Raw genomic sequence first — 27,788 nt, forward strand, 5'->3', positions numbered from 1 at the left:
CCCACACCTGGACCCTACTTATCGACCCATCAATTCATGAGCCGGGGACCAACGGCTTTACTTCCCATCCGAAGGAAGGCGTGATCAGAGATGTTATGCCTCAGAACATCCTGGCGGCGCCGACTGGGATTGAACCCAGGCCTGCTGGGGTGAGAGGCAATCACGCTTACCACTACACCACCGGCGCCGTTAATATGAATTTGTTATTACAGATTAAATCGTATATGATGTTAAATCTACTCGTTTAAAATTAAATTAAAATATGCACGTATATGGCCTCAACTTTTGTACGTATAAGCCATTTCTTTGCATTCTATACGAATTGTTTGTTTGTATATCACGAAAACAACTTTGAATATACGTGCATTCTGGTTGTCTGGGTTGTTTGAATTGACGAGCAAACAAGCTGCATTTTTCACTTTCGCTGCAGGCCGTATCAACTCCGAGGAACATGGAACAAGGCAGGCCGGATTCTTTCCGACCAAAAACCTTTCGGGTTCGACCGAAGGTTTGCTTCCGTGCGTCTCACGTGCCGATTATAGATTGGTTGTAGTTTCGACAGCGACGACTTGCGAAATTAAACTGTTGCTTGTAGAACGGTGAGCGAGAGCTGCAGTACCTTCGGAGTGCGGCGGAGCGCTGATGTTTTAGTTTACGTAGGCGTGGGTTCGACCATGGAGGCTTCTGCGGGGGACGTCTTGCTGGGACAGTGCGGAAAATAACTTCTTCCAGCGCAGAGCTGAAACAATCCACAGCATCATTGACACTAGCGACCGTTTCGATACAGTGCCAATCTATTTCCGCAAGCGCATTGTTCAATGCAGTGTAATCGGCCCGGCGAAAGTCCAGAAAGCAGCACTCGGAAAACGGTATATATATTCAATTGGAGTGGATAAACTTAGTGACACGACGAGAGCGGGATGGTCGGCATCTAGATCGATCAGTGGCTCGACCGGTAGAGAAACAGAAGTTTCTGGTAATGCTGAGTCATTTGCCAGAACAAGATCTAACAAACGTCCATTACGGTTGGGAAAAATGTTCGCCTGAGTGAACCCATGAATGTTAAATCCGTCCAGAAGTTCACAACAAGCAACCGGCATATGCGATAGCAGAGGATTAATGAATGGTGTGCCACTGTCAGAGAAACGCCACTGTAAACAGCTGTAAACCAGCTTGGTTGTAGTCGCCAAATAGGAGAGCGGGAGAATTTAAAGCCCTACAGTAAAAGTATGGACGTCTGTCAAAAGTTGTTCCAATCGAACCGTCAAAATGCACCGCTTTGCTCGATTGGAACAGCTTTTTTCAGTTTTGTGGTGACAGTCGTCCATACTTTTACTGTAGGGCTTTAGGAGAATTGGGGCACAATTGAGACGAAATCGAGCCCAACGAATTAACGTGCTCATGGATGATCGTGCAGTCGTTTTTTAGGTCGGTAACCCGTCAGTCTGACGACCTTTCCGTTGAAAGTAAAATGGCTTAAGCGCCACTCCCGAGGGAGACCATTTACCAATTTTGAGGTTGCCCGACCGTATGAGACCTTGCAGGATTAGGTTTCTGTTTTTCCCAAATTTTGGGCGGAAAGCGAGTTGGCTGACTAGAGCTATTCAATTAGAAAAAGTATGTCACAAATAGTGAAGTAAATGCAACTGAGGAGAAAATGCTGCCAATAAACCGCCCGGACCAAGATAAACCAATGCGAGTGGTTATCATCACTAGCCAAGACTCTACTTTCACCCTGAGAAAACCCGTGTTAGATTTGGAAGTTTTCCAGTTGGTTTCGGAGCCAACCTCTCCAGTAAAAACCTCAAACGAGAAAAAAAAAAACTACAGCGGAAAAAAACGGTGACATGATGAGTTGATCGACACTTAGACACTTAACCTTCACGCAACACTTCCAGAGCGTTAAGGATAGTTGCAAGACCCGCATAAACCTTATCAAAACAATCTCCATGCCGCACCGCACTAACAACCGAGCTATCCGGCTGCATGTAGCCAAGGCAGATATTGACAGCCGTCTACTTTACGGCCTGGAGCTCACCGCAATGGCCAAGGACAAACTGTTGCAAGTCCTTGCACCGGTTTACAACGGCTATATCCGGGTACTTCCTTTCCGGTTTCGAATCAACACCGCAGTCGCCATCAAAGCGGCTGCCTACTTGGCAAAAACATCGGGTAACGAATGGATCTATCTCCTCGAGGAGGGGAACAGAATCCTCCGTACAGCAGCCAATACCGACCTCCCCCCAATAGCCAAGAGCCACTGGCTGGGAGGAAAAAGTTGGCAATCGAGACCGTTAAGCATCGAAAGCCGAATTAAGGACCAGTTTAGGGCATGAGACAACTTGGTGGCACTCAGACATTCCGTCGCGGAGATGCTAAACTCCGGGTACCCCAGGCATACGCACCGTTTTACGGACGCGTCCAAATCGCACAACGGAGTTGGGATAGGCATAGCGGGAAAGATCTCGCCAACGAGCTAGAGCCTACCGCCACAATGCTCCTGCAGAGGCAGCGGCGATTTTCGAAGCAGCAATCACACCATCCGACCGACCAGTCCTAATCCTCACTGATTCACACAGCGTAATTTCTACTCTCCGGTCCAACATGCCCACTCATCCGTGGATTCAGGGGATCATCAGGCATGCCCCCCCCCCCCAACACAGTATTCGCTTGGGTTCCGGGGCATTGTGGCATCACTGGCAACTCCGACGCTGACAAACTGGTCGGGCGGGACCATCTGGTGCCAGGTACACCTATGAAGTTCCCCTTCCGGACGTCAAGCGATGGGTCGAAACTTCCATGCAGGCTATAGGTTTATTGTTGTTTTACATCAACAGGCTGGATGAAGCCCCAATGATTTTAACCTTATCAACTATGGTAAAAAAAAATACATTCAAGCATGGTCATAACATAAAAAAACGTATATCTTATAGTCAATATCTTAACTCCTGCCGGCGAAAAACAGAAGAAAACATTCGACGAAGCGCATCACGGGAGAGATGAAAGTCGAAAACAGATGCAACGAAACGCCTGGCAGATTGAAGTCACCAAAAATGAATATCTCATCAACTGGAGTGGAACTTTCGACAACTGTGAAAACTGACCGACAGTGAGTATCGATGAGTTCATTGTCGCGGACTCGATCAGGTGGAATGTACAGAGCGCATAGAAATAGTGTGCGATCACCCAGATTGATGGCTGTCCAAACCTGCTCCACATTGTTCCATGAATCGTTCTCGATGGCCTTTGCCTCCAACCCGCTACGGACAGCTACAAGGACACCTCCACCAGTAGATTTACGGCTGTTGTTAGGATTCCGATCGCAACGAAAGACCTCGTAGTCAGGACCGAAGACTTGACTGGAAAGCGTTCGATAATCGAGCCACGTTTCGCACAGGACAATAATATCGTAGCAACGATCCGATACAGCTAGGCGGTACTCTTCAACATCAGAATTCATTCCACCGGCGTTTTGGTAGAAGATCACGACGTCCTGCTTGCGGCAAGGAATCGAACGACTGCTCTCCCTGGAAATCACAGATACATCAGGCAATAACTGACCATCATCAAGTCTCATTGGATACTCGCCATAGTGAGTGGGTTGGAAGAACCCCTCCTCTCCGCATCCGACAGCAGGTCCGGAACGACTATGATGAACGAAGGCTGCTGATGGCAGGACTGAGACGGAGGGATTGGGTGCTTCCATGGGGCTTTCTACGGCGCGTTCCGGGTTTCCAAGAAGAATGGTTAGCAAACCAAGGACCACTTCTAAGGAAAATCAAGGAGAGCACGCGTCCATGGAAGGACCTTGGGAACCTGAATCTCTATTTTTTATTTATTTGTCAGCATCAACAGACTCGATATGGTCCCAATGATGGTTTAACTTAAAATTAAAATTAAAGTCTTAAGTTAAAACTACAAAACATTAAAACATGATAATTGACTGTTTCCATTTCTGGAGAAGAATGAAGGGAAACGTCTCCGAAGTGTTAGTCGTGGCAGGTGAAAATCGAATACTGATGAAACTCGGTTAAATACTCGCTGCAGTCCGCCTATTGCACCGTTGATTGTTAATGTTTACTTGCTCCAACATTGCCATGCAATCAATTCTGCCATGTAAGGTGTCCGCGACAAGCAGGGCTTTTGAAGTATCTCTTCTGGTGCGAAGAGGCTCCAAGTCGATCAGCTGGCAGCGACTTTCATAGCTGGGCAAATGAAGCGGGTCTCTACAAGGTAACATTCTCAACGCGTATTGCAGAAAGCGGCGTTGAACGGACTCGACTCTCTCAGTACCATTGTTGTAGTTCGGACTCCAAACCACAGAACAATATTCTAGAATGGAACGTAGCAGGGAACAATACAGTGACTTGAGGCAATGGATGTCGGCGAAATTCTTAGCTGTTCTGAAGATAAAGCCCAATGTCCTTGACGACTTGTCGACGACGTACGAGATGTGTTGCTTATTGTTGTTTATTGTTTATTGAAAAATTCAACTGACAATTACTGCCAAAATGAATAAAACATTAATAAAAATAAAAAAAAAATTAATAAAAATAAAGTGCAAACAAATCGGAAGCGAAGGAAAAAGTGTAAACTGCAGAAGAAAACCGGAAGAGCGACGAAAAAGGGCAAGAAGTGCTACCAGAAGACCGGCGGGTAAGCTGGCGGGACCGCCATTGGAATTTTTCAAGGACGTTCAGGACGACTGTTGGGTAGAAATAAAAGGTACGTGATCTTTTCTTCTCATTTTTTCCTATTGTCGTATTGACCATTGTGCACCCTGTGGTTATTTTATCAGGTGCAGTAAAAAAATGGCTTTGATTGGTGCTGTTGACCCCTACGTGCCTGGCACGTCTTTTTCAAATTAAGTCGAAATGGTAGAATACTTTTTTTCTTCTAACAACATTGAAGTGGTTCGCAAAAAGGACATTTTTATTAGCCTAGCGGGTATAACAGTTTTTGAGGAATTGAAACTGTTATACCCAGCTACAGATTTGAAAACCTTATCGTACGCCGATATCACAAAGAAACTAAAAGAGAGATATGACAAAATCGACTCGACCATTGTACTTAGATACAAATTTAGGTGTAGGAAACAAGGCCCATCTGAGTCGGGAGAAAATTTCGTTCTTGCGGTCAAATTGCTGGCGGAATCTTGTGAATTTGACAACCATCGCGACGATGCTATCCGCGACCAATTAGTTTTTGGAGTTTTTGATCGTGATCTTCAAAAGCGACTACTGAACGAGGAAAATTTAACAGTTCGGACAGCAGAGCGTTTAATCAAAAATAGCGAAATAACCGTTTCCCAGGCACAAGCGATTAATTCTGAAGTAAGTGTAAATTCGGTGAAATACCGCCTGGGCAATAGGTCTAGCCGTTTCGACAGATTTGAAGGAGAACGTGGTCGTGGTAGAATGCGAAGTAGAAGTCGTGAATTTTATGACAAACGTGGAGCATTTAGAGGAAGGTCACGATCGGACGACAGATCGGTCAGCCGTGGTAGATATGCAAATTTCTATCCACAAATATGATATTTGTGGAGGAGACTTCGAAGCCAGACAAAGTTCACGAGTATTTTAAACGTCTTAAGGTAGACTATAAGAGTGACAGTGATGAGTCAGGTGAATATCCTTGTCTAATGGTAAAATCGATTAACAATGTTAGTGAACCTTGTCTCCTTGAAGCCACCATTGAAAATAAAAGGGTTTCAATGGAAATCGATAGTGGGTCAGCTGTATCTGTGATGAGCAGAGTTGATTTTTTAAAAAGTTTCAGCAATATTGTTGTGAAGAATTGCAAGAAAAGATTGCTAGTAATTAATGGTTCTAGTTTAGAAGTTTTTGGGAAAGTATGTGTGACTGTTTTCTTGAATGGAAAAATAGAACAAGTTGAACTCATCGTTTTAGATGGTGAACAAAAATTTATTCCTCTGATAGGCAGAGATTGGTTGGATATGTTTTGTTATGGGTGGAGAAATAAATTTTCTGAATTTTTACCAGTTCATAACACAGTTGTTGACGGAAACAAAGATAAACTATTAAATGAATTCAAAACTAAATATTCTAGTATTTTTTCCCGTGATTTTTCAAAACCTATTGTTGGGTTTGAAGCAGACTTAGTTCTTCGAGAAGACAGGCCAATATTCAAAAAAGCATATGATGTGCCTTATCGTTTGCGTGAAAAAGTACTGAATCATTTAGATACTCTTGAAAATGACGGCATCATCACACCAGTAAAGACGAGTTTGTGGGCTTCCCCAGTTGTAGTGATTATCAAAAAGGATAACGACATACGATTAGTGATAGACTGTAAGGTCTCCATTAACAAGGTTTTAATTCCAAACACTTACCCTTTACCCACAGCTCAAGATCTGTTTGCTTCTTTAGCTGGTTGTAAAGTTTATTGTGCACTCGACTTGACATCGGCATACACTTAGCTGAATCTTTCTGAAAAATCGAGACAGTTTGTTGTTATTAACACAATCAAAGGGCTATATTCATACAATCGACTACCACAAGGTGCATCATCCAGCGCCGCAATTTTCCAGCAGATTATGGACACTATTTTGAAAGGACTTGAGTGTGTCTACTGTTATCTTGACGATGTGTTAATTGCTGGAAAAGATTTCGATGATTGCTATAAAAAATTGATGCTTGTTATGGATCGTTTGAACAAGGCCAATATTAAGGTTAATTACAAAAAATGTAAATTTTTCGTTGAGGAGTTACCTTACTTAGGACATATCATAACAAAAGATGGCCTTTTACCAAATATTGAAAAGGTTCAAACGATTCAAGAAGCTAAGCCACCTACTAGTGTCACTGAATTGAAAGCATTTCTTGGACTTATTAATTTTTATGGAAAGTTTCTTCAAAACTTATCATCAGTTTTGAATCCGCTGTACCGTTTATTGCGAAAGGATACTAAATTTGAATGGAATCAACCTTGTGACAAAGCTTTTCTCGAATGTAAGAAAATGCTGCTTAATGCGAATGTTTTAACCTTATACGACCCTAAAAAGCCAATTGTTGTTTGTAGTGATGCGTCATCGTATGGACTTGGAGGAGTTATTTCACATGTGATTAATGGTGAAGAGAAACCAATAAGTTTTGTATCATTTTCACTAAACAATGCTCAAAAGTCATATCCCATACTACACTTGGAAGCTTTAGCTGTAGTTTCAACAATAAAAAAATTTCATAAATTTTTATACGGGCAGAAGTTTACTGTATTTACGGACCATAAGCCTTTAATTGGAATCCTTGGAAAACCTGGCCGGAATTCAATATTTGTTACTAGACTTCAACGCTACATTATGGAGCTGTCCATTTATGATTTTGAAATCATTTACAGGCCCTCCGAAAGAATGGGCAACGCTGATTTTTGTTCGCGGTTTCCGTTGAAGGATGAGGTTCCTGGTAATTTTGAAAAACACTTCATCAAAAGTCTGAACTTCTCTGAAGAATTTCCTCTTGATTTTATATTGATAGCTGAGGAGACAAAAAAAGATTTATATTTGCAACAAATAATGTTTTTTATAAAAAATGGTTGGCCTGAACGTATCGACAAATGGTTCAGAGATATATATTCCCAACATCAAGATTTAGAAGAAGTCAAAGGATGCCTGCTTTTCCAGGATCGGGTAGTAATACTAGGTTCGTTGCAGAGGAGAGAGGGATAAATGACGAAATTGAATCTTATGTAAAACATTGCGATGCTTGCATGAAAATGGCTATTGTCTCAGAAAAAAACCCTTTCTGAGTGGATCCCCACCAACAAAGCTTTTAGTAGAGTTCACGCTGATTTTTTCTTTTTTGAGAAACAGACTTTCCTGTTGATTGTTGATAGCCATTCTAAATGGTTGGAGATAGATTGGATGAGGTTTGGAACAGATGCAGGAAAGGTTATCAAGAAATTTATTGCTTTCTTCGCTAGGTTCGGCCTACCAGATATTGTGGTGACGGATAATGGACCACCATTTAATTCAACACAGTTCGTAAATTTTCTTGAGAGGTAAGGGATCCATGCTATGAAAAGCCCACCATATCATCCACAGAGTAATGGACAAGCAGAACGATTAGTAAGAGTGACGAAAGAGGTTTTAACAAAAATCCTCATAGATCCAGATTTCAGACATGTAGATTTACAAGACCGAGTAAATTATTTTTTGTTTAGTTACCGTAATACTTCCCTGACTTCCACTGGAGAATATCCTTCAGAAAAGGTGTTAGGTTTCAAGCCTAGAACTTTGCTAGACTTGGTAAATCCTAAGAAAAGTTTCAAGAGGCCGCTATCTGAACCAACAGTGACAATTCAACCAGATTCTAAAGGATTTGAGATTGAAAATCTGGATTCATTTGCAAAGTTGGCAATTGGGGACAAGGTATATTATAAAAATTATAGAAATGACGAAACCCAAAGATGGATTGAGGCAAAGTTTATTTAAAGACTTTCTAAAAATATGTTTCAGATCGCAATCGGTTCTCACCCAGTTTCGGCCCACCGGGGGCAAATGAGGGTACCAGCAAAAACTGAACGGCGCAGAGTGGCGCTTCAGTCGGTTCATAAGAGAGGTACGAAGAGGAGTTATGACGATTTAGAGGAAGATATGGATCCTCCAATGCTTGATTCCTTATTCGAAGCCCCTCCACCGTCTAGAAGCGAAATCCACCCAGACGCTCTACGATCGTCATCGATGCAAAATTCAGCTACAACTAATCAACATGATCAACCCATGGTAAGAAGATCAACTCGAACAAAGAAGGCAAAGATAGATAACAGTTTCGTGTATTTTTAAATTATGTCAATATTTAATTGATTTCGAATATTAAGTAAGGTAGTTCTTTTAGCGCATATTTAATTATGAATTCAATAATTTGAAATCTGAATAAATTTGAAATTTGAAATAGAAGATTTTAACTTAAGTGGAAAGGTATTGTTATGTTTGAGTATATAATATTTAGAGTGTATTGTACTTAGTCTCTGGATTCTCCAGACGAATGATTCGTTAAACGATTAATACTTACAGATACTAACACTGAGTGAACATGCTCTATACGATTGTAATGTATTGTTGTAAACCCCTATATAAACCCCATGGAACAAATATACAACATCATTAGTAATTCTTCAACTCAACTATACGCGTGCATTGCATAGATATCCGAGTGGCTGCAGTTCTTAGAATATTATAGAGATGTCTTCGAGATCCCGAATGTGATTGTCTTCAACAGTAATAAACAAAGGAGGATGATGAGGAACTTCCTTTACGAGTGGAGAAGGAGCCGACGAGACAGAGGTCTAAGCTACGATTGTTCTCGTTAACCACGGGATTGATTTGAGATAACGTCGCTGCGCTATAGCTGTCGAGAAGGCTAACTGATCCAGGATGGAAAGCAGAACCAGCGGGGTCCGGAAAGAGAAAGCCACTGTGGGAAGGTTTCCACGAAACACCAGCGAGCATTCAACTCGGACCGAACAGCAATCAGGACACCGCCACCAGTGGACTTTCGACTATTGTACGGGTTTCGATCGCAGCGAAATACCTCGTACTCACATCCGAACGCCGAATGAGCAACGAGTCATTTCCAGGCTTCGCACAGGTCACACCCGGCTCTCACACGATTCCGGCGGAGGAGTTTTCCGCAAGACCTGCGTCGTCTGTAATATTCCAGCCATCGTCGAGCATATCCTCTGCGTTTGTCCAAAGTACGAGCTCGTGCGGCAACACTACGGCCTAACGGCGCCGGTGGTGTAGTGGTAAGCGTGATTACCTCTCACCCCAGCAGGCCTGGGTTCAATCCCAGTCGGCGCCGCCGGGATGTTCTGAGGCATAACATCTCTGATCACGCCTTCCTTCGGATGGGAAGTAAAGCCGTTGGTCCCCGGTTCATGAGTTGATGGGTCGATAGGTAGGGTCCAGGTGTGGGAGCTGCCTTCCTGGCACGTCGGTAGCATTGGTGCTCAGCACGGAAAACAAGATCGACGGAAAAAACAAACCAAAAAAAAAAAAAAAAAACTTGTTGGCTCAGCTCTGGTACTCTCTTCGGTCCCAAGCTAATCGATTCACATAGGAAAATACACTAACCCCTCAAATTATCTGTCAAACTTTCATAGCGCATCGAAACAAACATTGCGTAGTACTACAATTTTGACTAGGATGGGGTACGTTAATCGTTTGCTTGGGACCAATAGGCTAGTCAAGTAGTGAGCCAATTTCAAATCGATAGTTTCGTCCAGTCTTGTAAGCGGTCACGGTAGTCGACACATTTTCTGTAATAATTGACTGCCTTTGCCTCCGACATTTGCAAAACAAGCTATCATAGTACAGTACGAAACTAAAATGTCATATGACAGGCTCTGTCATACGACACTGTCGCCGAAGACCGTCACCAATGTATGTATTTTAGTTTTTCTCATAATAAGAGCTGCTGATGTTGTGCTTGTGTGAATTCTGAAAATAGCAAGCAATGATGTCCTAGTAATAATATTTCTGATCAGAAATGGTTTGATTTACACCAAATTGAGGAATTACAACGAAATCACACATGTCAAATGATAGCTATTTTGATAATTTTCTTTTAGCTCGAATGTTATTCTACCGCTCGTGTTGTGTGAGAGAGACGACGGTAGAGCATGAGTGTTCGAATACAAACAGACTGTCGCGCACGACAACGAAGCGAGTGTAGTAAAAAACGTCAACTGTTTCAACCCCTGGTTTCGTCACAAACGAAGTGACAGACGGAGCGGCTCGAAAACTTTGATGACCAACCTGCTATTTCAATTTTTCAGTGTACCACATGGCAACACGACTACTACTGGATTGTACCACATGACAACACTACTACTAGATTGAACTAGCATTTTCACCAAATGTACTAGTATGTTTTGGTTCTATCTCTTTCACTCTACTCAAAGAATCATTGTACACAAAATCAACTTTGTTCAAATCAAAACAAAAAAACTAACCCATCTGGTGGATGATGGCACAAGCTTCAAAGAAAATTCTATTACAGTGAACCACATTATTTAAATGGATTTCTTCGCCAGTTAGTCGTCTGTCACTTCGTTTGTGCCTGAAGCACAAACGAAGTGACAGACGGAGCGGCTCGAAAACTTTGGTGACTAACCTTCTATTGCAATTTTTCAGTGTACCACATGGCAACACCACTACTACTAGATTGTACCACATGGCAACACTACTACTGGATTGTACTAGCATTTTCACCAAATGTATTAGAATGTTTTGGTTCTATCTCTTTCACTCTACTCAAAACTGAAATGCATAAAAAAATGACAAAATGATACGCACTCTTTGCACACTGTCAAAGAATCATTGTACACAAAATCAACTTTGTTCAAATCAAAACAAAAAAACTAACCCATCTGGTGGATGATGGCACAAGCTTCCAAGAAAATTCTATTACAGTGAACCACATTATTTTAATGGATTTCTTCGCCAGTAAGTCGTCTGTCACTTCGTTTGTGCCTGAAGTGTGCACCCATAATAATTTTGGCCCATTGTATTTCATTATACAAAAAAGTGCAGATAACAACGAAAGCAACATAATGTCATGCTGTTTGACAACAGGCTCTCCCTTTCAATTTTCGTTAGAGAAAAAGAGATAACAGGCGGTACCTCAATAGCATCAACTATTTTAAGCTAGTATGAGTAGATAGTGTTGCCGTGAGGTATACTCGAAAATTTCAAATGTAAGCCCGAATAAACGTGTACCATATACTGACGATATCTTAGATGGTGCGACCATACCACATAAAATTGGGATGATATCCCGAATTGGTGGTTAGGCGCTTCTTATGGTTATTGTTTATGCGGGAGTGCGTCAAATCAAATTTCGAGCCTGTCACTTCGTTTCTGCTACTACCAACAGGTGGAAACAATCAATTTTAAATTGGCTCACTACTTGACTTGCCTATTGGTCCCAAGCAAATCGAATAAGATACCCCATTCTGTTGACATTCTAGTACTACACTATGTTTGTTTTGATTCGCTATGAAAGTTTGACAGATAAAATGAGGGGTTCGTGGATTTTTCTTTCCGATTAGTTTGGGACCGAAGATAGTAGCAGAGCTGAGCCAAAAAGTTGAGCACGTTTCTTCGGGACCTTCTAGTCTTAGAGTTACCTCTATGATACTACCACAAACAAAGGTACAGACGACTAACTGGCGAAGAAAACTATTAAAATAATGTGGTTCACTGTAATAGCACAGACAAACAGACGTAACTCTTTGAAAAACTTGTTCTTGAAAACATAGTATCTCAAAACATATAACCTCAGTAACGACATCTCTCTGGCTTCTCGCGGAAAACAAGCTTGCTCGCTAACTCGTAAACAATATTGCATAAAAGTTCTATAGAATATATAGAAACGTCAAAGTGAACCGATGCCAGCGCTGCGGCGAGTAGTTCGCGGAACTGATTGTATTCAAATCAACCGTTAAATGCATGAACGAAGATACACAATGAAGAGTTACGTCTGTTTGTCTGTGGTTATAAAATTTTCTTAAAAGCTTGTGCCATCATCCACCAGATGGGGTAGTATTTTTGTTTTGATTTGAACAAAGTTGATTTTGTGTGCAATGATCTTTGAGAGTGTGCAAAGAGTGTATCATTTTGTCATTTTTTATGCATTTCAGTTTTGAGTAGAGTGAAAGAGATAGAACCAAAACATTCCAGTACTTTAGGCCATGTGGTACATTCCAGTAGTAGTGGTGTTGCCATTTGGTACACTGAAAAATTGCAATAGCAGGTTCGTCACCAAAGTTTTCGAGCCGCTCCGTCTGTCAATTCGTTTGTGATACTACCCTTCTGCGACTGACCCTCCATTTGATTTGTGCGGAGTAACCGCACACAACTCGCAGAACCCCCCTATATAGACTGATTTAGAGGATCGTAGGAGAAACAGCTATCCGACACCATGGACACTTGTCGTCAAATCCGCTGCTGTTATATCGAACAGCACAGTATTGGCAAATCAAAGTTGGCACTCGTGGAGAATAGAAGAACTATAACAGTGATGATGGTTTCAAAATTTTCCCCGGGGAAGTATACGAATGCAATCTTAAAATGCTTTTATTTTGCAAATGGAACATTTTATTTAAATCTGGTTGCTGCTACAGTGGTAGAAAAGCTCAAATCTATGTGTACACCTAAAAATCTGAAAAGAAATTAATTTTTCTGTATTATTTGTCTATTGAGTAGTCCTTATGTTTTCTACTAACATAGCATCAACCAGATTTAAATAAAATGCTCCATTTGCAAAATAAAAGCATTTTAAGATTGCACTCGTATACCTCACCGTGTAAAATTTTGAAACCATCATCACTCTCATAGTTCTTCTATTCTCCACGAGTGCCAACTTTGATTTGCCAATATACGTATCGAAGCTTTGCGGCAACCTAATTGGCAAATCAAAGTTGGCACTCGTGGAGAATAGACGAACTATGAAAGTGATGATGGTTTCAAAATTTTCCACGCAGAGGTATACGAGTGCAATTTTAAAATGCTTTTATTTTGTAAATGGAGCATTTTATTTAAATCTGGTTGCTGCTACAGTGGAAGAAAAGCTGAAATCTATGTATACACCTAAAACTCTGGAAATAAATTATTTTTTCTATATTATGTGTCTATTAAGTAGTTCTTAAGTTTTCTACAGATTTGAATAAAATGGTCCATTTACAAAATATAAGAATTTTAAGATTGAACTCGTATACTCACCGTGTAAAATTTTGAAACCATCATCACTTCCATAGTTCTTCTATTCTCCACGAGTACCAACTTTGATTTGCCAATAGCTTATCACCCCAATTCTGTATTCCGTTTAAAGCGAATTTCCTGTTCAAAACATTTTTTTTTTTTGTAAGGGAAACACGTTTCGAACGAAAACAAGAATATGGGTGAGGGCTAGGGTTCTGATGCATGATCGCAAATTTTCCCTCAAGCAACTCCAGTTCAGATTACAGAATGGGCGCATCTTAGCAGAGATAATAACTTTTGAAAAGATATTAAAAGCGGGATCAAAATATCAGTAAATAATTACAACCTGGATTATATTGAAGTTTCTCGTCGGTAGGAATAAGCGAAGACAGATAGAGACTCCATGAAACGGAACGAATGAGACGAATCCCATTATTTCTATCTTGTGCTTTACGAAGTTGGAAGAAGACGAAGTCCCATCATCGGTAGACATAGCTTTTCAGATAAAAGACAGCCAGATTGTGCAGCAGGAAAATGTTTATTGAAGCCGTTTTCGGTACAACATTCTGCCTCGGATTGTCCATGGGTTTGGTGGCGGTGGTACTCGAAACTGCAGTGTTTGGTTTTATTTTTCGCCACCACTACTCTCAATACCCTAACGATAGAATAGGTCACCCGAAAATCGTCCTTCTCACTTACCATGGTTATCAGATCACATATCGCAAATGCACCCAAGGTCGCTTCCTCGTGGTTATCCTGGATGTCGATGTTAATCACATGCACCGGTAGGTTGTAGGTCGGGGTTTTCGATTCCATAAATTCTATCACCTGTTTGGTTCGATGCGGAATACATAATGAGAAATGAATGAATCTTCACGAAACGATGCTGGATTTCAGGGCGTGGCACAAACCTGATCGTAAACACGCTCCTCGCACGTAACCAAAACGTCGAAGCGTTCGGTGCAGATCTGAAACTTTTCCGGACTAGGTTTGATGCGCCGATTACGGTCCAACATGTGTAAGAGACCATTTTGTGTGTAGCTAATTTTTTTTTTTTTTGGTTAAGGAAAATTGTATATTGATACCGAAGAACAAAATCGGAAACACGTGTTCGGCTTTCTGCGCGCCAAATTCAATTTGACCAAAATGCCATCTGCGTTCGAACGGTAAAACTATCGAGCTAGATTTCGCTACCCGTCCATAGATGGCGCTACTGTTCCCATCGATCATAACATAACCCCACTTTCTACGTTTCCCCCAAATACGAAGAGAATGAAAATGATGAACTAGAAAAATTATGTCTAGCTAGTGAGCTAGTGAAAATGAAAATATTCTTTCTTGTCCTTTAAACTGCTTAATTTGATAGTGTGTACCAAATGCTGAAATTAAAAGCAAAATAAGCAATCCATTGACGAATTCCGACGTCTTCCTTGGCCTGCCGCAGGGACCTAAAACGATTCAGAACAAAAATATTCCCAACAACCCCCTCACATAAAGGATACTATTGTTTGTCTTTGCTGGCCAGATCGGAGTAGATGTCATCGTAGCTGGTCCCAAAGTCGTAAATGTTCGGCTTGTCGGCTGCCGTGCCCGGGAGCTTTACCTTGTCGCCGGTTCCGAACGAGCGTACCTTGAAGCGTTTCTTCGACAGGAACCCGTGCGCTTCCATCGAGCGGTTCATGTTCGAGGAGCAAATGACCGCAATCGAGAGCGGGCTAACGTACTGGTTAGTCATGTTTTGATATTTGGTGACCCGGTAAACTAGTTTTTTTTTTCTTCCGTAGAATACCAACAGCTGAGCAGTGGTGGTAGCGGCGGCGACGGCACGCGTAAAAATAAACAAAAATAACCTGACAGGTTCGTAAGGTTTTCTCTCACACTCTCGCCCGTTCACTCTCTCTGCCTTTGTGCTGCTGACCTGCACCAGGAAGAGGACTTTTCAGGAATTCCCTAAAAATCGGAACGCAGCGCCTGAAAAGATCAAGATTTTATTATCCTCGAGTGGAGAAGGATTTGAAATGGCGAAAATTACGAATTGCACCGACAAAACTGCACGAGACGCACGAATTTCACGGGAAAATTTCACGACTTTAGCGAGAGCGTGTGTTTTTACTTTTCACGATCCGTTTTCAAAGCGATTTTGACAGTTCGCGACTGACTCATCGGCGTTGATGAAAGAGCCATCAGGGACGTACTCAGTTATTGAAATATTTCGCTGGAGGGTGGATGGTACGAAATATTTCATGAAAGGGAAGGGCACCGATGTCAATCATATTCGGAAATAGTTCTATCGATTGATTCACACTCAAGTCGCGATATGACGTAAAGCGAACCCCACACGTTTCAATATATTGACGCGAAGGAGAATTATTGACAATAATATTGATGATGTGAATACAGAAATATTGTCAATACCGAGGTATTGATGTCAATGTATAATTTATTGACAATACGAATATTGTCAATAAAAGCTATCGTGTAGGGTCCACTTAAGCATCTAGTCGGAAATTGCAGCTATTGTTGCCTCTACCACTGTATGTGTTCCTGTCATCGTCAAATTAACGATCTCAAGGAGACACGGGTAGGGTAAAGTCCTCTAAGTAAAAGTATGGCCGTCTGTCTAAAGTTGGTCCAAACGAACCGTCAACATCGAGGTCAAAATGCACTGATTTGTACGATTGTATAAAATGTCCACTTTAAGGCTGATATTTGACGTTAACCATCTCCAACTATGGGCCCATGCATTAATTATGTCACGCTAAATCGAGCAAAAAATTACCCCCTCCCCCCTATCGTGACATTTTTCCTATACCTAATGCATTGCTTGTCACAAAATCTTAGACCCCCCTCCCCTCTTAGAGCGTGACATAATATATGCATCAACCCTATGTAAATCGTTAACTTCACGATAAGATAAGAATATAAGATAAGATAATAAGATAAGAACTGAATTGGGTTTTATATCAATAGGTAGCAATCTAATGCTGCCCAATTGATAACTCTAGTACATATAAGTGTTTGTTTGGAGAAGCTCCAACGCATTGCGACAATGATCGAAAAATTTCTGGCGGTCGTATTTCTGTTGAAATGTTTGAACTATTTGGATGCAATTGACGATGGATATCGAGAACAATCGCATCCCGAAGGCGATTACTACGTGGTTGGCGTCGTTGAGTTCAGGCCGGAATTGCTCAACATGGATATAGCAACCCGAACCGGGATACATCTGCAAGCTTACAAGGAGCTCATGCGATCTGAAGAAGCGAAGGTAAGGTGGTCTTCACGAATCATTCAACAAACTTAATACATGACCATCAATAAAAAAAACAGCTAACCGACATCGTAGTATTTCCGGAGCTGACGCTCAACACCCTCATGGATCCCATCCCCGTGCCGGACCCTCAAGATGCCATTATTCCTTGCGTACAAGACTCTCCGGACCTCCTCGCCCAGTTATCCTGTCTGGCCATCGAAACCGGCAAGTACATCGTAATCAACTTGTCCGAATCGTTCGACTGTGATTCACTGCCACCGGAAGATCTTCGACCTTGCGATCCAGCCGCATACCACCGTTACAACACCAACGTAGTATTCGACAGAAACGGAACCCTGGTAGCACGCTACCGTAAGTTCAATATCTTCAGAGAACCGGGAACGAGCGTCACCTTCCGGCCGGAGATCGTCACATTCGATACCGACTTCGGGGTCACGTTCGGGGTATTCACCTGTTTCGATCTACTGTTTGCCGAGCCGGCACTTGAATTGGTTAAGCACGGCGTTAAAGACTTTGTATTTCCGGCTATGTGGGTTTCTGAACCTCCATTCCTGACGGCCGTGCAGATCTTCGAAAGTTGGGCCTATGGAAACCACGTGAATCTGATTGCCGCAGGGACGAACTACGATCCGGCTGGAAGCACTGGAACCGGCGTTTTCAATGGACGCAACGGAGCTGTGTTTGGCTTTATAACCGGGGAGCCCACCAGGTATGATTGACAATCTGATTGTTAGGATTCAATTTCAAAAGAGGTCATTTCAGAAAACTCTTCCCAGTCCGGGTTCCCAAAATTCATGGAAGTCTCGCTCCAAACACAGTTCTGTCTGACAATTCCGAAATAGTTTCTGGTCGTCCCGAGGGAAATTTCCTAGAGAACATCGTCATGGGTCAAGATTTCCTAGACCGATTTAGCACCGTTGTAATCAAACCTGAACAAGTTCACCAGGACTTCAACCGCACTCTTTGCAACGGTGACTTCTGCTGTGACTTCCGTGTCAGTTTTTCCACAGATTTTCATCGGAACATTAGTCACCGGTACCGGCTGGCCGTATTTGACGGAGTTCGCACGTTTCAGGGGTACGCCGATGCACATGTCACCATCTGCGGAATTATCACCTGTCGCAACGAAAGCCTAGCAAGTTGTGGACTTCCTATGTACGAAAACTCACACTTCTTCGAGTTTGACCAAATTTCCATCTCCGGTGACTTCATCGCCAATGGAACACTTGCTATGCCGAGCAGCCTGGATGATAAGTTCCACTCACTGGATGCGGATCGGTATCTGTTCCATTCAACTGTCGAGTGAGTGATTAAATAGTAAACGTAACCAGGGCTTATCTAATCGAGCGTCGTTACTTTACAGTTATCCAAGCGATCGACAGCACGTTCAGCTCACTCTTGCAGGCACGACAGATGACCTCCAGACGTTTGCCATTTATGCTTTCAATCATGAGGGTTTCGAATTTTTCAACCCGAAATTGCCACCACAGGAGATAACAACCACCACGGAGCGAGGTACCACAGCGGAAGATGACGGCGATGGTGCTAGTGCAATGAGAAGGGCTTCCGGATTGTTTGTGGTTGTCGGAGTATTAGTTTCCATTCTTTGTGTTTAACAGAAAACTAATCATCACCATCTACAATCAGGTTTACAATACATAGAAGAATAAAGAAGAAGGTAATAGGCATACAGTACTTCCCTGCTAATGCAACACTCGATAATCCGATGTCTCCATAATCCCAAGGGACGTCTCCGGAATACGACAAATGACGTACCAAAATCTTGCTTGCTAGCCTTTTCTGGGCAAGTACTGGCGTACTGGTCTAGTGTACAAACCAAGGTTGCAAAGTCTCATTTCAGCTAAAACAATGTTTTTCTAAATTATGAAATAATTAGATGCCATGATCAAATTTTGAATTGGTAGGACACAAGAAGAGGTTGCAAAGAATGTGTTTGACATATTAAACCTGTTTATTTCACTTTATGAGAGTCACAATCAGCGATTTTTCACAAACTCACTCACTCACTCGCTCACTCACTCAGCGATCAGCAAATCGCTGATTGTGACTCATAGAAAGCAAAATTTACAGGTTTTATGTTTCCAACGCATACTTTGTAACCTCTTCTTGTAAGCTACAAGTAAAACATGCCATCATACCATCTTTTTGTTTTATTATTCCGAAAAACATTATTTTAGCTGAAATGAGCCTTTACAACCTTGGTACAAACCCAAGGAGCCTTCGTCTTCATCATCTAAGGCCGCTGCCATAGTGAGAGCGAAGAGGCACGCTCAGCGTTCTATATAAAAGAAATCCTATTATTGATATTATTCCTTTCATTCGATTTCACGCTTCGTGCGCCTCTTCGCTCTCACTATGGCAGCGGCCTAAGGTGCTCGTTCTTGTGCTGGACGATGGAGATTGAAAATGACATTCCCGACTTGGATTTGAGACGGAGCGTGGAGGAGCTGATGTAGATTCCAGACATCCCCAAAGATTATTCCAGACATTTGCGATTCTACGGAGATCCACAAGAGATCCAGACTAATAAGAGTGCATACATGTAACCAACCATCCCTCGCCTTACCTTTCTTTATTACATACTTTGAACTTGAAACCCATGCATTTTTGGCGCACCTTTGTATTCAAATACAGATAAATAAAAAAATAAAACTCATTCGCTATTAGTACTCTAACCGATTAACGTGTGTTTCTCTTTGTTATCGCTGGCAATCGGTAGTTCCTCGTTCCGCGTGTTATAACCTATTGCGCCGCTCTTTACAGACGAAGGTTTCAGACGATGCGGACATAGATTTGAGATGTTTCCGACGAAGGTTCCAGACGTTTCCGAAGATGATTCCAGGCGTGCTCGACGGGGATTCCAGATATTCTCGATGCAGATTTCCCTCGTTCCCATCTTGGATTCGAGGCGCATTCAACGGAGATTACTAACATTCCCGACAAAGGTTTCATACGTTTCCGAAGATGATTCAAGATGCTCCCGAATTAGATTCTATTCTGTTTCGACTGGGATTCCAGATTTACCCGATAGAAATTGAAGACTATCACAAACTAGGATTCCAGACGTTCACGACGGACATTCCAAAACGATCTAAGACGTTCGTAACCGAGAATTCCAGAGGCTTTTTGTGGTGATTCTAGACGTCCCCAACTTGGTTTCAAGACGACCGGAGATTCCACGCGCTCCATACAAAGGTTCCAGACATACTCGACGAATATTCTAAACGTTATCAATTGGGATTCCAAATTTACCCGATCAAAGACTTTTCGGACATGGATTCCAGACGATCCCAACAGGAATTCCAAACGATTTATATGGAAATTCCAGTATTTCCCAACTGAGGTTTCAGAAGTTCCTGATGGAGATTGAAAACGTTCCAGATATTCTCGATGGAGATTTCCCTCGTTCCCATCTTGGATACGAGGCGCATTCAACGGAGATTACAAACGTTCCTGACAAAGGTTGCATACGTTTCCGAAGATGATTCCAGATGCTCCCGAATTAGATTCTATTGTGTTTCGACTGGGATTCCAGGTTTTCCCGATGGAAATTGAACACCATAACAAACTTGGATTACAGGCGTTCACGACGGAGATTCCAAAAGAATTTTAGACGTTCGTAACCGAGGATTCCAGGGATTTCTGATGATGACTCTAGACGTCCTCAACTTTGTTTCAAGATAGGTTTTTCGCCGAACAATGATTTTCCAGACATCGATTCCAGACATTCCCAACAGGAATTCCAAACCATTTATATGGGGATTCCAGTCTTTCCCGACTGAGGTTTCAGACGTTCCTGATGGAGATTCAAAACGTTCCCGACTTGAATTCAAGATGCTTCCGACGGAGATTCCAGATGTTTATGACGGAGATTCTAGTCGTTCCCAAAGATAATTCCAAACGTTCCCGAAGGAGATTCCAAAGCTTTTCGATGGAGTTTCACAAATGGAGATTTGAAACGTCTCTGACTTATATTCGATACGTTCCCGAAGATGATTCCAAACGCTCACGACGGAGATTCCTCATATTCTCGAAGGTGATTCCAGACATTCGTGACGGAGATTCCAAACTGTTTTCAACGGCGATTCCAGAAGTTCTCGACAGAGTTTTCAGACGTTTCTGACTTTGATTCGAGAGGTTTCTGACAAATGTTGAGATTTTTTTTCTTAATTTGTTTTCCGTCGATCTTGTTTTTCATACTGAGTACCAATGCTACCGACACCAGGAGGGCAGCTCCCAATCCTGGACCCTTTTCTATCGACCCATCAACTCATGAACTGGGGACCAACGGCTTTACTTCCCTCCCGAAGGAAGGCGTGATCAGAGATTTTATGCCTCAGAAAATCCCGGCGGCGCCGACTGGGATTGAACCCAGGCCTTTTGGGGTGAGAGGTAATCACGCTTATCACTACACCACCACCGGCGCCACTTTAAAGCACAAACGAAGTGACAGACGGAGCGGCTCGAAAACTTTGGTGACTAACCTGCTATTGCAATTTTTCAGTGTACCACATGGCAACACCACTACTACTGGATTGTACCACATGGCAACACTACTACTAGATTGAACTAGCATTTTCACCAAATGTACTAGAATGTTTTGGTTCTATCTCTTTCACTCTACTCAAAACTAAAATGCATAAAAAAATGACAAAATGATACGCACTCTTTGCACACTGTCAAAGAATCATTGTACACAAAATCAACTTTGTTCAAATCAAAACAAAAAAACTAACCCATCTGGTGGATGATGGCGCAAGCTTCCAAGAAAATTCTATTACAGTGAACCACATTATTTAAATGGATTTCTTCGCCAGTTAGTCGTCTGTCACTTCGTTTGTGCTTTAAAGGTTGCAGATGTTGCAGATGTTCCCGAAGATTCCAGACTTTCTTGAGGTTCCTATACAAAGACTCACCCCTGAACTTACCGAACTAATAAATATTTTCAGGACTTAAAAATTCTTAGACTTCATTGAGCCTGCAAATCTTCAAGATCTTAACTCCAGTATACTTTGGAGAGCATAAAATATCTTATTGAAGCCATTCGATGATGTGCATGTCGACAGAAGGCTTACTTGCATTCCACGAACTTAAAAATATTTTAAAGATATGCTTCAAGACTTTATTGAGCCTGTAGATCTTCAAGATCTGTTCTTAAGAATACTTTGGAGAGCATCAAATTTATTATTGAAACCATTCAATAATGTGCATGTTGACAGAAGGCTAAATTGAACTTCCCGGTCGCAAAAATACCCTAGAGCTAACTCTAAGAACACAAGGTCCCGAAGAACTTTTTGGCTCAGCTCTGGTACTATCTTCGGTCCCAAGCTAATCGATGCACCCCTCGAAACAAAGGAAAATCCACGAACCCTTCATGTAGCTGTCAAACTTTCATAGTTAATCAAAACAAACATAGTGTAGTACTGGAATTTATACTAGAATGGGATACGTTAATCGATTTGCTTGGGACCAATAGGCTAGTCAAGTAATGAGCCAATTTAAAATCGTTAGTTTCGAATTGATTGTTGGTAGTACTGAGGTCCATTCACTTCTCGTATCAATGTATTCGAGAGGAGCATCATCTGATTACAAAACAACCGTCATCCGCTTGCAGCTAAAGGGTGTACCGTTTAAAATCCGCACACACAAAATTCATTCTCAACTTTCTTTTCTTCTACATTCTTCACCACTTTAGGTCATTTTAGAAGGTGCACTTTCATTATGACCTACACACTTAGAAATACCTAATTTTACACGTGACCGAATCCAGTTCGAAAGTACGTTTGATTGAGCTGAATTTCGCGTCTATTATGACTCAATTTTATGTCAAAATTGACTCTCGTATATGTCAGTCTAAGAGCCCCTAAATTTACGTAAATTTTTCTAAGTGTGTAGTATTTTTCTATTGGGCGCGGTTCCGGAGTGTTTGGGGGGTTCAGATCTTTCGGCACGAAATCGACATCATTCGCCTTATTCCACTCTAGCACGTCCATCGTGTAGTATCAACAATCAATACGAAACTAACGATTTTAAATTGGCTCACCACTTTAGTAGCCTATTGGTCCCAAGTAAACGATTAACGTACCCTATTCTAGTCAAAATTCTAGTACTACCTAGCTTGGGACCGAAGAGAGTACCAGAGCTGAGCCAAAAAGTTGAGCACGTTATTTCGGGATCTTCTTGTCTTAGAGTTACCTCTATGGTAGTATCATGCTGCCAAATCCGGCCAGAAGATCGTCGGACCGTCGTGAGCCTTCAGGAGAGGGAGAAGCCACTTTTGCAGATACTCTTCCAAATACACCTGTCCATTCATGGTGCTTGCGGTAACGAAAGGTGTACTCCTTTTTCCGCCAGTACTAATCGCTTGCCAAATTTAGAACTTCTTGGCGAACTTCGACATCTTCTGTGTCCGGAGGTTCTCGGGAACATCACACTTATCCTTGGCAGTCACATACAAGTTTCCTGGAATCTGGTTGGAGTCCGCCTTCACATATGTCTCGTCATCCATTACGCAACAGTGTGGTTTCGTTAACTTCTGGTCGTACATCTTCCGGGCACGGCTTTTTGCGACGGTATTCTGTTTCTCGTCACGGTTTGGGGACTTCTAAACCTTAAACGTACGTAGTCCAGCTCGAGTTTTGGTATTCTGCACGAAAGTCTTGCTCACATGCCACATCTAGAACTGAGGCGTTCGGTGTCCGTTTAAAGGCCCCAACCACGCGTTTGTGATCGTTCAAGTTGACCTGACGGCTTATTTTCCGGATCTTTGCTTCCAATCAACAGTCAGACGTTCTTCGAACCGGTGATACCAGACACCGTGGAATTCGCGATTCCCAATTTTTTTTTGATGGCACGATGCGACAGATCACTTGACTTTTTCGCGCACGCAATGTTCTTTCGTCGCCATTTTGAAATTTTGTGCGCACATGATTAAATCAACTCACAGAGTGTAAACAATACACTGTAAACTATTTCTACGCAAAATTTCAATTAATTTTACCCAACGGATCAAAAGTTAAAGCAATTTGAGTGTGTGCGGATTTTGAACGGCACACAATTTATCATCTGAAAAAGCGATTTCGATGTTTAGCTTTGAATGGTCTAAAGATTCATTTGAACTGAGGATGATGTTTTGGTACAGTGCACCATCAATCTTCTATATGAAAAATCTTCACGTCCGATTTACGTGAAAACATAGGTGGTTTTCGTCCACCCTATTTTTCACGTAACTTTTACCGGAATTGCACGTGATTTCCACATACTGCTTACGTGAAATCGGGGTGAAAACTACCTGAACAACTGGTAACTTTTACGTGACATAACGCTTTGTTTAAAATGCTTTTCACGTAATTTGTACGTGAATTTTGAAGGATAATAATTGAACGTATATATAAAAGCAGTCAATATTATGCAATTTTATCGGGCTGATATAAAATCCACGTGTTGAAATTAATGCTTACATCTACTTAAAAAATTGTAAATTATTGACTAATTGATTATTATGAGGTAGAAACGCGTATGAGTTTTTTTTTATTTCTGACAAAATTTTAACAACTGTTTGCAGCGAGGTTTGCAGACTCAAAATGCTGATGCCGTCTGAAATTATAAATATAGAAAAATGAATGTAAAAGAATCAAATTACCGTCCAATATTTGCAGCAAGCTGCTGGAACATTTTGAATCTTTGAAATGTTCTTCCACCACGCTCGGTGACGCCATATTGATTTTGTTTGCGTACTTGAAAATCACGTAAATCCCGGTTTGCGGAAATATCGAAGTCCCAAACACACACACACAAATACACGAAATCTGTTTACGTGAATATGCGGTCGATTTCACCAACATTTTTAGTGGACATGACATGCAATGTAGGTCAAAGTTACTAACATCACGTAACATTTGAGGTTTTCTGAATACAGATCAGGTACGTGATATTTCACGTAAATCGGACGTGAAGATATTTTAGAGTGTAGCAGTAAAGACCCATTCAAATATTAATGGTGGTAAGCTCCAACCGGTATTTTCCTCGGATTAAATCCCGATCAAGAATGTCCGGCTGGTTTGATGTCGACATCAGAGTTAATCAACATAACTCTGAGCAAACATTTTTCAGATCATACAAACAGGGACGGTATTAAAAGTTAATCCGAGTTGGAGCTTACCGCCATAAGTGATGCAAGAGGGGGTTGAGGTAGTCTGGCAATGCGGTAACCACCATGTAGGGGAAATGTAGGTAATGTCGGCCTACATGCCCCTAATTTGGGCCCATCGCTAAAAGTCTGCTATTTATCAATTTTATCTAGATGAACGCGTTATTAGGACGGTACTAATGTATATTTTTGGTTGCTATTGAAAATTTAGTTGATTGCTGAATTTATGTATGGGCCCAAATTAGGGACACTTAGGCCGACATTACCTGCATTTCCCCTATTAGGTATTGGAAAAGTGCGTGATAAAGGGGTGGGGGTATTAAAAAACACTGCTTTGTGTTACATCATATTTATGCTATGGAAGTTAGCCAACTTTTTAAGTGCACGTCCACACAGGACGAATGAAATTATGAGCACCATGTTCAGAAGCAGATATTAACAGAAATTTTAAATCACCCTCATTCTTATTTTCGTTCGAACCGTATTTTCCATCCAAGAACCTATTTTTGTATGGAAAATACGTTCCGAACGAAAACAAGAATAAGGGTGAATACGTAACTGATATTTGACTGAGTAATTTACTACATCACAAATTACCGGTTATCGAAGGCCGTGAAAATAAAAAAAAAACAATCCCCACTATTTGATAAAATCTATGACTTTTATTTTTAAAATAGCCATATTTGCTTTCCTCGACTTTTCCGAACAATTTAAATACCTATCTAATACGTAAATTATTACTTGATCGACATCTTTCGCTTTAGCAGAAAGGCGGTAACTATCTTCTCTGTTCTCTGTTAAATATGTTTAGAAATCTTTTTTGGGATACCTTCTAACTGACTTCCTATATAAGCAACGTTTTGGCATGCACTTTCAACTATCCTACATTTATGTTACAATATATACAAAACAACTTCACAGACCCGTTCACACTGGCCGCTGAAGTACCGTGCTGACCAGCAGCAGCAGTAGCAGTGCAACCGTACCGGAAGTCACTACCTTACTTCCACTACCGTCATGGCCTTCACCACGCGCATCGTCCTCCATCTCAAAAGAACCCTCCGTAGTCGGCTCCGGCGGAGCTTCGATCGGGTTGAAGTACTCAAAGTTCTCGTGGTTGATCGCGTAGATGGCGAACGTTTGCAGATTGGCCACGGTGCCGCTGGACAGGGTGAGTTGAACGTCCTGCTGATTCGATGTGTAACTGAAAGAAAATATAGCTAAGTGCTGGGAAGTGTTCAACCAACGGAAACTCACTTCACCGTAGAGTAGAACGTGTACTGATGCACATCCAGCGGATGCAGCATATCGTCCAGGGAGTTGGCCATGGCCAGTGTTCCATTCGCACGGAACCTACCGGCGATGACGATGTCGTTGAATTCGAGGTAGTTGGAGTTTTCGTTCATCGGGAGACCGCAGCTAACTAGCGATTCATTTCGGCACGTAATGATCCCACAGGTGGATACGTGAGCATATTCATGGCTGGAAAACCGTCGAGTCCCGTCGAACACGGCGAACCGGTAGTGATGGGTTAAGTCCCGGTCCGGAACTATGGTCAACGTGACGCTGAAGTCACAACAGAAGTCCCCATTGCAGATGATCTGCCCGATGTGGTCGTGATAGCGCTCCGGATTGATTTGCATCGTGGTGAACTGCTCCAGGGCGTCACTGGAAATGTGGATGCCTTCGAGAAATTTGCCGTGCAGTCGACCGGATTCCGTTTCGGAACTATCCAATGGAATGTGATTCCGTGTGAGATGTTCGGGGTTCTTGGGCACCCTAACGGGGAACAGTCTCCTAAAAAAAAAAGTAAAAGTTAGCAGAAATTCAGTTTACGTAGACACGCGGCAACTCACCTGATGGGTTCACCGGTCACGAACGATAGTACAGCTCCGTTCCTACCGTTGAAGACCCCCGTTCCGGTACTGCCATTTGCTTCGTAGTTTGCTCCCGCCACGATCAGATTCACATTGTTCGCGTATGTCCAGCTTTCGTAGGCTTGCGTCGATGTGAGGAACGGCAGTTCCAAGCCCCACATAGCCGGCATGATCAAATGCTTGACATCGCGGTTGACAAGCTCCAGGGCCGGCCTCGCAAACAACACATCAGAACGGGTGAACAACCCGAACGTCACCCCAAAGTCAGTCTCGAATGTTACAATCTCCGGCACGTACGTCCGATTGGTACCGTTCTCACCGGCGAGGTTGAACTTGCGGTACCGCGCTATCACAGCTCCGTTTCGATCGAAAACTAGATTGGTATTGTACCGGTGGAACCCGTGGGGGCCACATGGTCGGGGATCTTCCGTGGGAATCGATTCGCAGTCGAAGATCTCCGAAAGATTTATCACAATGTATTTGCCGACTTCGGCTGCCAGGCAGGAGAGGTGCGACAGCAGGTCCCGGGGTGCGTCTTCCTGGCAGGGGATGACATTCCGGCTGGGGTCCGGGACGTAGACCGGGTCCGAGATGGTGTTGAGGGTGAGCTCCGGGAAGACGATGATGTCGGTGGACTGTAAGCAGGTGGAAAAGAGAGTGCTTGAGATTGGTTGGGAAAGAATTCATGTGAGGGCAGTTTAGTCCAAGCAGACAAATACTGCATCCATACATTGCTCGGAGGGCCAA

General features: G+C 42.3%; 3 protein-coding genes and 1 long non-coding RNA gene across 6 annotated transcripts in view; 1 reads left to right on the forward strand and 3 right to left on the reverse strand.

The window, feature by feature from the left end:
* The window catches only part of Ssu72 (Ssu72 CTD phosphatase), a 26,170-nt gene extending 10,330 nt beyond the window's left edge, over window positions 1-15,840 (reverse strand). The window contains exons 1-4 of one of the 2 annotated variants that reach the window (XM_065226168.1): window positions 15,753-15,840; window positions 15,223-15,691; window positions 14,632-14,761; window positions 14,420-14,548 (exon numbers count right to left, since the gene is read on the reverse strand). In XM_065226168.1, the coding sequence (XP_065082240.1) occupies window positions 14,420-14,548; window positions 14,632-14,761; window positions 15,223-15,455 (492 nt within the window). In that variant the 5' untranslated portion in view covers window positions 15,456-15,691; window positions 15,753-15,840. The remainder of the gene's footprint in view (window positions 1-14,419; window positions 14,549-14,631; window positions 14,762-15,222; window positions 15,692-15,752) is intronic. The other variant, XM_065226169.1, reaches the window with a different exon arrangement.
* On the reverse strand, window positions 14,240-14,413 carry LOC135704692 (uncharacterized). The gene is made up of 2 exons (XR_010517802.1): window positions 14,325-14,413; window positions 14,240-14,290 (listed from the first exon to the last, which is right to left on the reverse strand). It is a non-coding gene; the product is annotated as an uncharacterized LOC135704692 (long non-coding RNA).
* Window positions 15,841-16,769: 929 nt separating the features above from the next.
* Window positions 16,770-18,656, forward strand: LOC135704721 (vanin-like protein 1). Its single transcript, XM_065226205.1, has 5 exons — window positions 16,770-16,988; window positions 17,051-17,703; window positions 17,757-18,296; window positions 18,358-18,567; window positions 18,614-18,656. Exons 1-5 carry the CDS (start codon window positions 16,770-16,772, stop codon window positions 18,654-18,656), a joined length of 1,665 nt encoding a protein of 554 aa, XP_065082277.1.
* Window positions 18,657-25,886: 7,230 nt separating this feature from the next.
* The window catches only part of LOC135704693 (vanin-like protein 2), a 40,461-nt gene continuing 38,559 nt past the window's right edge, over window positions 25,887-27,788 (reverse strand). For both annotated transcript variants that reach the window (XM_065226170.1, XM_065226171.1), the window contains exons 4-6: window positions 27,021-27,676; window positions 26,422-26,961; window positions 25,887-26,368 (exon numbers count right to left, since the gene is read on the reverse strand). In XM_065226170.1, coding sequence (XP_065082242.1) covers window positions 26,092-26,368; window positions 26,422-26,961; window positions 27,021-27,676 — 1,473 coding nt within the window. In that variant the 3' untranslated portion in view covers window positions 25,887-26,091. The remainder of the gene's footprint in view (window positions 26,369-26,421; window positions 26,962-27,020; window positions 27,677-27,788) is intronic.

The sequence above is a fragment of the Ochlerotatus camptorhynchus genome, unplaced genomic scaffold (assembly GCF_037179485.1).
Source record: "Ochlerotatus camptorhynchus isolate MF236.1 unplaced genomic scaffold, CSIRO-AGI_Acam_v1.1 ptg000246l, whole genome shotgun sequence".
In the NCBI taxonomy this organism is placed as follows: domain Eukaryota; kingdom Metazoa; phylum Arthropoda; class Insecta; order Diptera; family Culicidae; genus Ochlerotatus; species Ochlerotatus camptorhynchus.

Coding starts and splice junctions, on each gene's coding strand:
- LOC135704721 (XM_065226205.1), top strand. CDS start 16,770: ATGATCGAAAAATTTCTGGCGGTCGTATTTCTGTTGAAATGTTTGAAC. Junction 16,989..17,050: donor TGCGATCTGAAGAAGCGAAG/GTAAGGTGGTCT, acceptor TAAAAAAAACAG/CTAACCGACATCGTAGTATT. Junction 17,704..17,756: donor ATAACCGGGGAGCCCACCAG/GTATGATTGACA, acceptor AGGTCATTTCAG/AAAACTCTTCCCAGTCCGGG.